Source organism: Schistocerca gregaria, chromosome 6, assembly GCF_023897955.1.
Source record: "Schistocerca gregaria isolate iqSchGreg1 chromosome 6, iqSchGreg1.2, whole genome shotgun sequence".
In the NCBI taxonomy this organism is placed as follows: domain Eukaryota; kingdom Metazoa; phylum Arthropoda; class Insecta; order Orthoptera; family Acrididae; genus Schistocerca; species Schistocerca gregaria.
Genome location: NC_064925.1, coordinates 243756934 through 243770372, shown reverse-complemented (window position 1 = coordinate 243770372; position 13439 = coordinate 243756934). Strand labels below are relative to the sequence as shown.

At 36.6% G+C, this 13439-nt stretch overlaps 1 protein-coding gene across 2 annotated transcripts in view; it reads right to left on the bottom strand.

Annotated features, from left to right (window-relative positions):
* The window catches only part of LOC126278124 (low-density lipoprotein receptor-related protein 1), a 688899-nt gene that overhangs the window by 67979 nt on the left and 607481 nt on the right, over window positions 1-13439 (bottom strand). For both annotated transcript variants that reach the window (XM_049978010.1, XM_049978009.1), the window contains 4 exons: window positions 8736-8981; window positions 6517-6726; window positions 6018-6106; window positions 1348-1611 (listed from right to left, as the gene is read on the bottom strand). In XM_049978010.1, the coding sequence (XP_049833967.1) occupies window positions 1348-1611; window positions 6018-6106; window positions 6517-6726; window positions 8736-8981 (809 nt within the window). The remainder of the gene's footprint in view (window positions 1-1347; window positions 1612-6017; window positions 6107-6516; window positions 6727-8735; window positions 8982-13439) is intronic.

The window sequence follows — 13439 nt, the reverse complement described above, 5'->3', positions numbered from 1 at the left end:
GAGGGATCAGCCTCAATGTGGGCAGTATCCCAGGTGGCCACAGTCGTAATCCGATCGGAGGATGCGTGGGACGAGCTGGCCGTCCCCGACAAACCCCCATCTGGACCCCCGCAGTGATGCCCATTGGCAACAGCCTCAAGCTGTGTGACCGAAGCCAACACTGCCTGAAGCTGGGAACGAAGGGATGCCAACTCAGCCTGCATCCGAACACAGCAGTTGCAGTCCCTATCCATCAGTTACTATGTGGTTTCACTTAAATACATTGTTGTTATTATGTTCTTTCACTAAACAATACAGAAAACTAGCTCACTTGGAGATTAGAAAATGACTGAACCACCTCACTAATGGTTGCCAACAATGACATTAAAGTTTCTACATTTTTAATAGAAAGTAAACAAAATTACTTGTATAACAATCTTTGCTTCTCTGGATATTCTGCCAATACATGCCTGGGACATGTTTTATTAGATTCCTGGGGCATACTTTATTAGATTCATCAGACCAATAACAACAAAATAAATGAAAATCGTGCTTTACTTTAACCTCGTACAGTTTTAATGGCTTCATATTAGCAAAATTCTTAAATTTCAGGCAAAATCTTTTGTTAGCCATAACTCCGCAACTAAACATTTGTGGACCTATGTTTATATGAACTTTTTTCTTTAGTTTTACTTGTAGAATAACATATTAAAATACTTGCATATATTCAAGAATCACCCTGTATTTTCGCAACAATTAAGCCCACATAATTGATGGAAGATATGACTACAATGTGCATTTACTGGGATCTATAATAAAATATGAATATATCTGTGCCTACGCAAAATCACAGAGGTAGTGCTGCAAATAAAAAAGTTGGTTCTCAAATATGTCAATCTATGCTCAACGGTACAAACTTGATCTCACCACAATGATAACCATCCTGTGCAGCTTCAAAGGATGCAACAATTATCTGATTGGAAATAATGATCCACTGTTTCCTTAGTAAAGGATTCTCTCCACGTGAAGAATGTGCTAAACAATGAGACAGTTTCTTAACAGAAAGGATCTTTAAATCTCAAATGATGATGACGTTCGGCTCCTTGATAAAATGTGGAAAAGTTACCTTGACAATGAGTTTCAAAATCTGACACTGAAATTTGTTATGTGTCAACAAATGTGTTTTTGAAACCTTTTCAGAGAGAGTGTGTGAGTTACTAGCTGCCTTTTCAACCAGTGGAACATCTTCCACATACTTACTTTTCTTAAAACTATATAGACAAAACAGTCAATTAATCAACTGCTACTGGTACTTAACAAAAAATGTTATCCTATGGCAAATCAAACAGTAGATAACAATATAAATACCTTCTGCTAAGCAGGTTCGGTTCTTCTCTAATGGGTTTCCAGTGGCCATTGTGTAGCCAGCAGCACAATGGCAGCTGTAATTTCCTGATTTCTTCTCAACACACATTTGCGAACAGGTGCCAAATGTACATGGTGGCTCATCACACCCTCTTTCATCAGAATTATCACCACAATCATTCATACCATCACAACGAAGCACATTGCTTATACAAAATCCATTGTCACAAGCAAACTGCTGTTCCTTACAAATACCAAAAAATTTACCTGAAAAGTTTCAGAACAAATTTTTTTAGAATCAGAGAGGATTAATTAATTAGAATACAAGTTGATCTGGGAATTTTGTAAGCAATATAATGTCCAATTAATTTTAAAAATAATAAAAAATATTGATTAGATATTAAAGACCATCTGTACATGCAAAGAAGCACTGCATATTTCTGTTCAAGCATTGGAAAATCCAGAATGGAATAACAATATGAGTTAGGGCAGACTTCTACTCATGATATAGAGGAAGTGTTGAGCAGCATATACAAAAGTAGACTGTTGGAGGTTAGCTTTCAAACAAAGTACTTAATCAGATGAAGAAGAAACATCTGCACACATTCATGCACAGATAGCTTACACACCCAACTCACACACATATGACCACTGTCACTGCTTGAGGGGTCACAGGTCACAACAACCAGACACAATGGTGGCCGTGTGTGTGTGTGTGTGTGTGTGTGTGTGTGTGTGTGTGTGTGTGAGAGAGAGAGAGAGAGAGAGAGAGAGAGAGAGAGCGCTATGTATTTATAAATGAGTGAATATGTGTTTCTTCTTTATCTGATAAGGGACTTTGTCAAAAGCAAACCTCCAGCAGTCCACTTTTAAATGTGTCTGTCGGATGCACTCAACACCTTCTCTATGTGGTGAGTAGCAATCTCTCTTAATTCATGTTAATATCTGTGATCTTGTAATATTTTTCATTACTAAATTCATTTATTGATCTCATGTAAATTGTACTGCAAGAAGATACTACAAACATCTGTATAGCTGCCAGCAGTACCTTTCTTTGCAGCATCAATAAATACTAAAACACAAATATTTTTTACAATGTTAGTTGTGGATTATGGACCTGGTATGTGATGGCAGTCGGCTGACAAGTACTTGATATGTGCATCATTGCAGACTCTCATGTTTTTGTCTAGGAAGTTACGTGTTGCTAAATAGCACTTTGTTAACTATTAGCAGTTACTGTTATTTCTAATTCCAGTCCCTGTGGTTCACAGCATCTTGAAAAATGTGAAGAGTCTATAAATTGTTCCTCAGTTACTATTTTATATAAGAATAAATATTAGCCATCTTTTGTAACTTTTGCAACAAAATCTAATTGAACATTCAGTTGTAAATGACGTATAATATTTAGTCCTTACCTATGTGATAAACATAAAACTTGTGGTTCTGTGTGTTTAAACTAATTTTTGAAAATCAAAGATCAGAAAATTGCATAAGCTTTTGTTCTTTCACACACACACACACACACACACACACACACACACAGAGCCCCTTATGTTCATCCTCAAATTCTCCTGTGTAGCCTTCCAAAAGAACTTGGCATTTATTACTACTTGACTCTCAGCAATCTTTCCATAAAGACCAACACCTTTTGAATTCTATTGATTCATAATCCTCGTGAGCCTGGTCCTGCATCATCTCACCCCTGCCTGGGAATAACACTATCCACGAAAGAACCCATCTCTCTCATTCTCAGCCACGTCAGTTTAGGCTTGAATATGTGAGGATCATGGCTAAGATTTTTTAATTCTTCTGGTAGCATACTGAAAATGGATGCAGCAGAATACTGCACTCCTTTCTTCACAAGAGTCACAGAGGTGTGATCCAATGTAGATTTGATTTCTGCTACAATTTAATTACGAAGTGACAAACTACTAATAGGAATAAGCGCATACTGTCATTCTGTCAACAACATTTTTATTTTTTATGTTTTAAAGGTCAATGTCAGAATTACCCGACTCCTGAAAAGGGGTCACATATTACTTGAACTGCCCTTTCCTAGACAGGATTACCCTCTATGAATGGGAAGAGTTACCCCAGAATATAATGCCTCACTTCATAAGTCAATGAAAAGCAGTATAAAGTCTACTAAATTCTGTTTGTACTTTCACTTATTGCTGACACTATTCTAGCAGCAGATACAGCAACAGTCAGTTTTTGAACAAGCCCCTGGACATGGGCTTTCTCTGACCACTTAACTTCTATACGAACTGCTAGAAATTTGGATTGTTCAGATCAATCAATCATAAACTCATTCTATTAGTTGAACTGTGTGTTAGAAAATGTAGAAACTGAATCTTACAATGATTTAGCATCAATTTATTTTCTACAAGTTATGCACTAATGTCCTGAACTGCACTGTCTGATACATTGCACTCAGTATCCTTCACTAACAAGTAGTATTATCAACAAATAGAAATATTTTAGAATCGCCCGTCACATTCGACAGCATAGCATTCTTACGTAGTAGAAACAGTAGTGGTCCCAGCACTGACCCCTAAGGCAACCTCCACTTAATCATGCCCCGATCGGACACTATCTCACAGCCATTCTCAGTACTGTGGTGAATGACCTTTCACCATCTGTTCTTAAAGAGTGAGAAAAACCAACTATGAGCTACTCCTATTATTCCATAATGCTAATAGACAGTCATAAAAGGAAAAGTGATAACACTGCCTAACTTTTGAAACTAATAGTACCTTTCTCAGGGAGGAGAGAGCTTTAAGTTGAGGAGGCTGAAAAGGAAGGGTAGGTTCTTCTCTTCACAGTGTTTACATGACCTGCCTTTCCTTTTCAATCTTCCCCAAACTATGCCTCTCTCTTACCCATAAAAGGAACTAAAAGTTCCAAAAGTTAGGAAGTGTATCACTCTTACCTTTTTTATGTGTCTCTCAGCAGTACTACACATTTTGCTTTCTGAAAGTAACTGCTAGCCATCACTTCTGTCATACAATTCGTTAGTTTTATCAATAAACCATTCTTTATTCAACTTAAGTTTACAGTGTCTGCATTTTTTTCTTTTCATTATAACCAAGTTCTGTACAAATCTCTAAGTGATCATGCAATTTTTTAAAGAGCAGTAAGGATCACAATGGAGTGGAAGCATTAAAATGTTTTTATAATAACACAGTATACTAAGTAAAATAAAATAATAATTTCCTACAGGATATGCAAATGTTCAGTTTTTGTGAAAGTGTGATTTGTCAGCTAAAGTTAAAATTTTAATTTCATTTACTTTATAAAATTAGAGGCTTTTGTAGCCACTAACTGACATATTGCCTTTTGGCTTCTGTCTTGGGTTCTTCAGCCAACATTAATTTTACAATTTTCTGGACTTCACACTTCGTAAAACCAAGGTGGGGTACAGATTCATTGACAATACCTTCATCATTGTGGAGTCATGGTGAGAAACTACTCAGTGACTTCCTAAGACACCTCAACAGTCTGCATGTCAACATAAAATTTGCTACGGAGGTAGAAAAGGTGTGTGTCTCGAAAACTGACACACACAGACCAATACCTGCACAAACTGTCGAATAATCAACTGAGCTAGGAAAGAGAAATGATTAACACACTCTTAATATGTACAAGATGAAGAAGTGTGCTGCAGAACCTCAAAGTGAGGCACAGCACCTGGAAAGTGTTCTGACATGCCTGAAGAACAAATGTCGAATATGGCCTTAAATCCCTGGGGTGATGTACAGAATGGGCTGTATATGGTGCAAATATTGTTTAAAGATTATTTACAAACCAACCAGTAAGATCAAAAAGCTTCTCAGACTGGCAAAAAATGAAAGAAACCCACTTGCAGTGTAGGAAATATGAATTCCCTGTGGAAAAGTCAATGCAGATGGGACGGATGGAGAAATTGGTCATGGTGGAGCATGCACCATGTGAGACCAAACAAGTAGCAAGATTCACTGACAAGGAACCTCTTGGTGTTGTGAATAGCTAATATGCCCACTTGTGCAGGAAAGCCAATGAAATCCATGAACTTGATAAGAAAGAGGAAAGTGTTAAATAAATTGACCCTGAATTCTCACCACGCCATGAATGACCATTGCAGGTAGCTATGGGGAAACCATACCAGCAATGACCAGTGAAAAGCACTCAGGCCTTGGCGTGACAGGTACATTTAATCTCGGACCGTGGGCTCAATTCCAGTGTGCCACAAGCAATGGAGGGTGAAGCTTTGACAGCACCAGCCACTCATGCCAGAAAAATCATTGGGCAAACATCAGCCAAGGAACCAGAGACAGGAGCCAACACACAATATGTTCCTTCACCTTCTCAACTTATACCAAACAACTTAGGAGACTTTATTCCCATTTCCTAATGGTATGTTGTACAAATTATGAAATGTGAGGAGTGATACCACAAGCTGGTGTATTTCCTGCCATACCTCTTATTTTGCCTTAAAAGTTGTCTGCATTTAACAAAATTCAACATTTTATTTGGAGGTGACATCAGCAGAAAGCAGCTCTGTATATTTATGGTGTGTTTAATAAACTAAACACCAGATCATAACATGTAAGCTATTATTGCAGGGAAATTGTTTATTCAAGTTACTGCTTATGGGTAGCATTACAGATAAAAATGAGTGATTTCTCACTTACATATTTCAATATCTTCATCAGAATTATCACCACAATTATCATGACCATCACAAACACTTGTTGCAGGAATGCAGACATGATTTTTACACCTGATAAGTAACAGAGATAACCACATTAATAAAACTTGCATTGCTACAGTTATGCAATTTAATAAAGGTGGACTGAGCATTTTAATTGGTTATAATGTTGATTATGTACATTTTAAACGATACAACTTGAGACTATTTCTTTCTTATAACTGCACGTAACAGCCCACTACACCATTGGCAAATACCTAAGCAAAAAAAAAAAAAAAAAAAAAAACTGTTTATGTTTTATAGAACCCAAAACATCATGACCTGAATATGGAAAGATTGTACACACAAGTTTAACCAAATATCCTAAATTTTCATAATCTCATCAGTGGAATCATTTAATATAACAGATATGTTCTCTTAACAATTTGTACATGTAATATGTGGTTAAATACACCAGCTACTTCTCTGCCTGACATACTGACCTGTGTCTTCCTGGAGGGCATGGAACATTTGCACAAAGGGTCTTGGATTCATCAGAACTATCACCACAGTCATCATCACCATCACAACGCCACCTCAGGTTAATGCACTGTTTATTGTGGCAGGTGAACTGCCATGGTGGACAGGTGTCACTACAATTCATTTCATCTGATGCATCACTACAGTCAGCATCACCATCACATTTCCATTCACTAACAAGCAAAGAATGCAATTACATATTAATATGATAGTCCACAAAGAATAATAAAGCACTGAAGACAACAGCTGACTAAACTTTTACTAAGGTTTTACAACATAAATTGTGAGATTTATGATTCAAAAACATCCTTCATGTAATACAAATAATGGAAGGAGTAAAAGTAACCATTCATCATATAATTGAGACACTGAGCAGACCACAAGCACAAAAACAAGATTGGAAACAATGGTGAGATTTAGCACAATGTCCTCCTTCAGAACTAACTTACACAAAACACACACACACACACACACACAAAACCAAAGTGGCAGCCTTGCAGATTCCTTTTCTCATTACATCTGTGTTCAAGTTTCCATGCTTTCACTATTCTGATCTATATATGTGTTAGAAAGAAATATGTTATGATGCAGAATGAGTTTGAAGACTGCAAAGAACAACATCTCTGGCTCACGTCTTCCTGTTGATGATTAAAGATTTATCTCTTCATACAGAACTGATTCTATTCCACATTTGTACATACTTGGTTGTAATTACATTTTTAAGTATTCCTTTATTTATAGAAAGTTTAATTTGCACTATTTCATCTTGTTTAATTATATAAAATATTTTTAAAAGGGAATTTAGAAGGCTATTTGGTAACCTGAGCAGAAACTATACTACAATTTTTATGAAAAAATTATGTTGAATGGGGTGAATGGTAAAAACAAACAAATACATTACACAACTATTACACCTGTTCATAATGGTTCACCCCAGAAATACCAACAGAGAGTAAAAACGAAGACAAGATATAATCTCTTTTACTGTAAATGGGAGAGTTATTCCTCCTTCGTTTCATTCTATGACTTCCTGAACAGATGCAGTGCCACATTCAAAAGCTTTACAGTACGATTTTTTTCTTGTCAGGTTTCAAAAACAAAATGAAAAATTTTCATTTCCTATCATCAATTAACTGGAATAGTGTATATAGTCAATAATTTTCACCACTGTTCTAATCTCAAATTTATTGTCCTACAGAAAGGGCACAAGCAGATGGTGAACCACATGTAGCAGAAATATTAAAACAATGCCGTCATTCTGAAGCTGTTAAGGAATTCTTTGGCACAGAGCATGTATGCAGACAAGTTATAACAAATGTATGGGAAAAAAGTGCATTTCAGGGTGGGTACTCAAACTTAGGGGGGGGGGGGGGGGGGGAATCCTTGAGAATTCCAGGTATGAGAAGATGGTGTCAAGAAGCTCCTTATAAATTAATAGCGAGCAGGGGTTGGTGGGTGGGGGGCAGCATACTACAATAATGACTTTTCTTTCCTCTCAGCTGAGCTTTGTACCAGCCATATGTAGTTATTTAACCACAGTTTTCAAAATCAATAATTTATGTGGAATAATATTCAAATAATGAACTCATTTTGCGATTTTAAGTATTTTAAAATTTGTAGTTTATGAAATTCAATAAAATTCAATTATAATACTTGGTTAAAAACACAGAATTCTCTGGGATTTTGTGAAACTGTGGACTTCACTGAGATTTCCCTGATTTTTCCAGGTAAAATGCAATTCCAAGAATTCCTGTTTTTCCAGGAGAATTGTCACCCTGCATTTGCAGTTATTACAATACCACAACAAAATGGGATAAAAGCACATCTTAAATTTGAAGGACACTGCAGAAGAAGGTACCATATACTGTGAGACTGTTGATGGAATATGTATTCAAATCACAAAAAGATGTGATTTTTGTGCGAAGAGATACTAAGAAGAAGAGAACAGTGGTAAATTTTTTGAACCACTCTTCTGTTACTAACAAGCTGTTGAAAGCATATGTAGGTAATAATTTGTGGATGTTACTATACCATACTTAAATTATTTTTCCCACTGCCGTTTCCCTATTCTCCTCCTCTCACCTTCCCATCAGATTTTAGTAACTTTTAACTATTTAAGTACAACTTTCTCTATGGCTGAGCTCCATGTTTAACTACTTAAATCAACTGTTATTTTGCTTACATGTAGATGCAGTAGTGAGGATTTGCACACTGGAATTCAACACTACTGCAAGTGTTATTGCAGTCAACTTCATCACTATGGTCTTCACAGTGGAACTCCCCATCACATCGCTGACTGCCACGTATGCATCGGCCATTGTGACATTGAAATTCTGATTCACTGCAATTTCGTGGTTTGCAGTCCCTCTCATCAGAATTGTCACCACAGTCATTATCGTAGTCACAGCGCCATCGTCCAGGAATACAACTGCAAAGAAAAAAATAATTTGTATCAATAGAAGTGCATGAACTATTTTTAAAAATGTGTTCTTCACAAAAACAGTATTGTATTTAAGTCATAGGGAAATATTATTCAGTCCCCCACCCCCCAACTCCCCCTTCTAACACACTGACAATACTGCTAAATAATGTCAATAATTATAACTTCGTGCTGGAATCCAGTTTGCATTGAGTCCAGACATGTTACAACTGCTATATTCAAGGCCCTCAGGCAACAAATGAATGAACAAATCTAAACCAAAAACTTCACTTGAAGCCTTAACGATGCAAAATACAGTAATGTACTGAATTCAAACTAAGATTTGATAACAGACTTCAGTACATGAAATAAGCTGGAGATTCAAAAGAATTTTCCAGATATCTGTAGTTATTAATGAAATATTTAGTTTTTCTTCAGAGAAAATGATAAAGATTATACTTATTTAAATGATCAAAATCCGCCGTAGAATGTGTAGTCTGATACACTACGTTGCGAAATTTGTTTGCTATGAAAATAGCATGATCATCCAAATCCAAAGGATCTTGTGTGGCATCCTACACTGCGAGATCCAGCAAGTGGCTACAAAAAGGTGTGTAAACAATGGCACATAATCGTAATCAGGACAATTATGACATGCTCTTCCACTTGAATTCAGCAACAGTCTATGAGTAGCCATGCATGGAACTGCCAGAACATCTGTTGAAGTCATATCTCTTAAGAGATAAAGATCTCCCATGCACATGGAACACTAATAACTGAAACTGATACAAAGTAGCGGTCTGAAGTCACAGGAAGGAGCAATGACAAGCTGTAGTGTTTCGAGAATTTCTGCATAAATTCTAGAACCACTCAGCCTTCTACCATCTCCAACACATGACATTTTACAGGAGAGTGTGGACTGACAGAATCCTACCTACTGCGCGTCACATGTTTGTCTGTGCATGTTTGAAATTCAGTTGTGAGAGGAATCTAGACATGGCAGTCGGACGGTAATGACAAGTACATGTCAAGTAATCCATGGAAGTTTTAGTGAAAGTGTACAGAAGAACCATGGAGATTCTATGTTATTCTTATTTTTATAAGTAGAAAGAGTCTTAAGAGATTCCTGTGAACACTCCAAACACCTAAACCCACCACTAATGAGATCTAGACAACAGTTAAAAAAGAGAAATTTTCCAAAATGCTGTGAACACAAATGAAGTTGTCATTAGTGACACTAGACCATGGACAAGGTTTCATGATCACAGCAATATTTTTTTTGCTCGTTCAAACACTCAGGTGATTGAGATATCAGACAACAGTTAAAAAAGAGAAATTTTCCACAATGCTGTGAACACTAATGAAGTTGTCATTAGTGACACTAGACCATGGACAAGGTTTCATGATCACAGCAATATTTTTTTTGCTCATTCAAACTCTCAGGTGATTGAGATATCAGCACACATAAACCTTGCCTGTAATTTAACCAGAAACTCAGAAGGCTTGACACCTTCTTTCAAGAGAAAACAAATTATACTGTTTTGAACAACAGAGGATTTGTGATCTGCTTTTAGTACTGTACAATATGATGTCAATTTGGATGATAAATATGTTGGACAATACTGCTGTCTGATGTTAACAACTGATGAGTGAACAGATACTACAGCAAGTTATGAGTGCTGAGGCCTTCCATATAGTGTCACCATTTCTAGCATACCACTCTACCACTGGAATGAATAGAATAAAAGTCCAGTTTAAGCTGGAATGACCCTCTAACGTGGATCACATGACAGTGACAACTGGAAGTTTTACAGATATAATCAAATAGGAATGGGAGATGACAAGAGAGGTTAGTTCTTAAATAAATGTACGTGACATTATGAATCGTATCAATTCCTAGCTGTCGCTCATGTCTGCCAATAATGCATGTATGTTTCCTGCCTAGGGGGCTTTAGGTTCACATGCAAAAGAATTGTGTGCCAAGATAAACCAGAATGAAACTCATTACACAGACAGGACACCATAGCATACAAAGCACTGTAATATCATATGTTCACTTTAATGTGACGATTTAGAGAGATAATTATGAAATAATCCTCCTGCTGATCTAGGTACTTAAAGTTGGATGATGGTCTTAAGTTACCATATCATCTGGTCATGAACATGTTTGCTGGTTGATACTTTATAGATTTTTCAGAATAAGGTAACAAATAACCACATTCAATGCATTAAAACAATACTAATCTTGCATAAGTACAGGCATTATCCTTCTGAAATATGGGTTTCAGGAGCAAGTCTAGAAATAGGAAAATAGAGTTGAAAAAATTCTGAATTTGCCACTGTGTTATAGCTGAAGGCAATAATTTAACTTGCAGTCATATATATACACAATGACACCATGCATTCTGAAGACAATCTGTAATGAGAATTTGGTTCTCATGCAAGACTGGACATTTATATGCTTGGATTTCTCAGTAATGTGTATGCAGAGGATTCGGTTTGTCTACCAAGCACACAGCATCATTCTGCTTGGTAAGTTGCTAAACACTCAAGACTGAACTGCCAACAAACCTGATTCTGTGCTGGTATTAATGGGAAACGATGTATTTGGTGACCGAAGAACATCTTTTGCAGTTGATGGTACTGTTACAATGATTCTGTCAACATACAATTTTGCACTGCTGTTACGTCATGGTCAGGAAGAGAGGATATCAATGACCTGCTATTAGTACTTGTCTGACAAACACAGAGATGATTTTATAGGCACCTTTCAGATTTTGATACTGCTGATTTTCTTCATATTCTCTAGCATGCACTGGTATTACAAAGAGTACCCAGGACTGTCCAAGAGGTAACTAATTTACTTAAGTGATCAGCTTGCATCACTGTATTGAACTTGTATTTTCTTTCAAACTTTCATGGCTATTATAAACTACATAAAATACTTGACCAAAGTGGGCTGACATGTCTTCACCCTGTTACATGACTAAATACCCATCTGCCATGGCAACTACAAATCATACAGTACATATTGAACAACACGAATGAAATGTTTAACTCTCATCATGCATAAATGATATCTCCCTCTTATTTGCAGGGGTACATCCTGCAGTAATATGAAAGATTGTCCTGAATAAAATCTTTGTAAACAGCACCTGTAAAGTGATGCTGGAAGAACACATGGACCAAAAAACTGCTGTTGGTAACTAGCTCAAATTCTGTCAGAAGTCCAAGTGCATTCTCTTGTTGTTTCTTGCTAGAATAACATAATTATAAGTAAAAAGCACTATATTGTGTACATTATAATGGATTAATTTATTCAGTTAATCAGTTTTCAGTTTATGAGCCCATTATCATATTTTAACTCACTACTGTCGAAGAAGTTACAATGATTGTAAACTACCTTGGAAAATATGTTACTCATCTAGACCAAGGCACAAACACACAGTAAATGTCATCTTTGAGAGTGCAGCTTTATAAAAGGTAAAAGTTGAATAATAAAAGAAGCAACCAAAGTAAGATACCTTAAGTCAAAAACAGTGTCTACATAACACCATTAAATCAGAAATCCCAGTAAAATAAAATTACTATCTGACAAGACTTGTTGAAGAGGGATTACATATGGAAAGTGATACACAAATCTGTTACACAAAGAGATATGAAGAAATTCTTTGACCTAATTTTTCTGTTGTTGTTGTGGTCTTCGGTCCAGAGACTGGTTTGATGCAGCTCTCCATGCTACTCTATCCTGTGCGAGCTTCTTCATCTCCCAGTACTTACTGCAACCTACATCCTTCTGAGTCTGTTTAATTTTATCACCTCTTGGTCTCCCTCTACAATTTTTACCCTCAATGCTGCCCTCCAATACTAAACTGGTGATCCCTTATTGCCTCAGAATACGTCCTACCAAGTGATCCCTTGTTCTAGTAAAGTTGTGCCACAAATTTCTCTTCTCCCCAGTTCTATTCAATACCTCCTCGCTGGTTATGTGATCCACCCATCTAATCTTCAGCATTCTTCTGTAGCACCACATTTTGAAAGCTTCTATTCTCTTCTTGTCTAAACTATTTTTCGTCCACGCTTCACTTCCATACATGGCTACACTCCATGCAAATACTTTCAGAAACGACTTCCTGATACTTAAATCTATATTCGACGTTAACAAATTTCTCTTCTTCAGAAACCCTTTCCTTGCCATTGCCTCTCTACTTCGACCATCATCAGTTATTTTTCTCCCCAAATAGCAAAACTCATTTACTACTTTAAGCATTTTATTTCCTAATCTAATTCCCTCAGCATCATCTGATTTAATTTGACTACATTCCATTATCCTCGTTTGCTTTTGTTTATGTTCACCTTATATCCTCCCTTCAAGACACTGTCCATTCCATTCAGCTGCTCTTCCAGGTTCTTTGCTGTCTCTCCCTAACACTGCTTCCCTTTCATGCCCCTTGACTCTTTCCAACA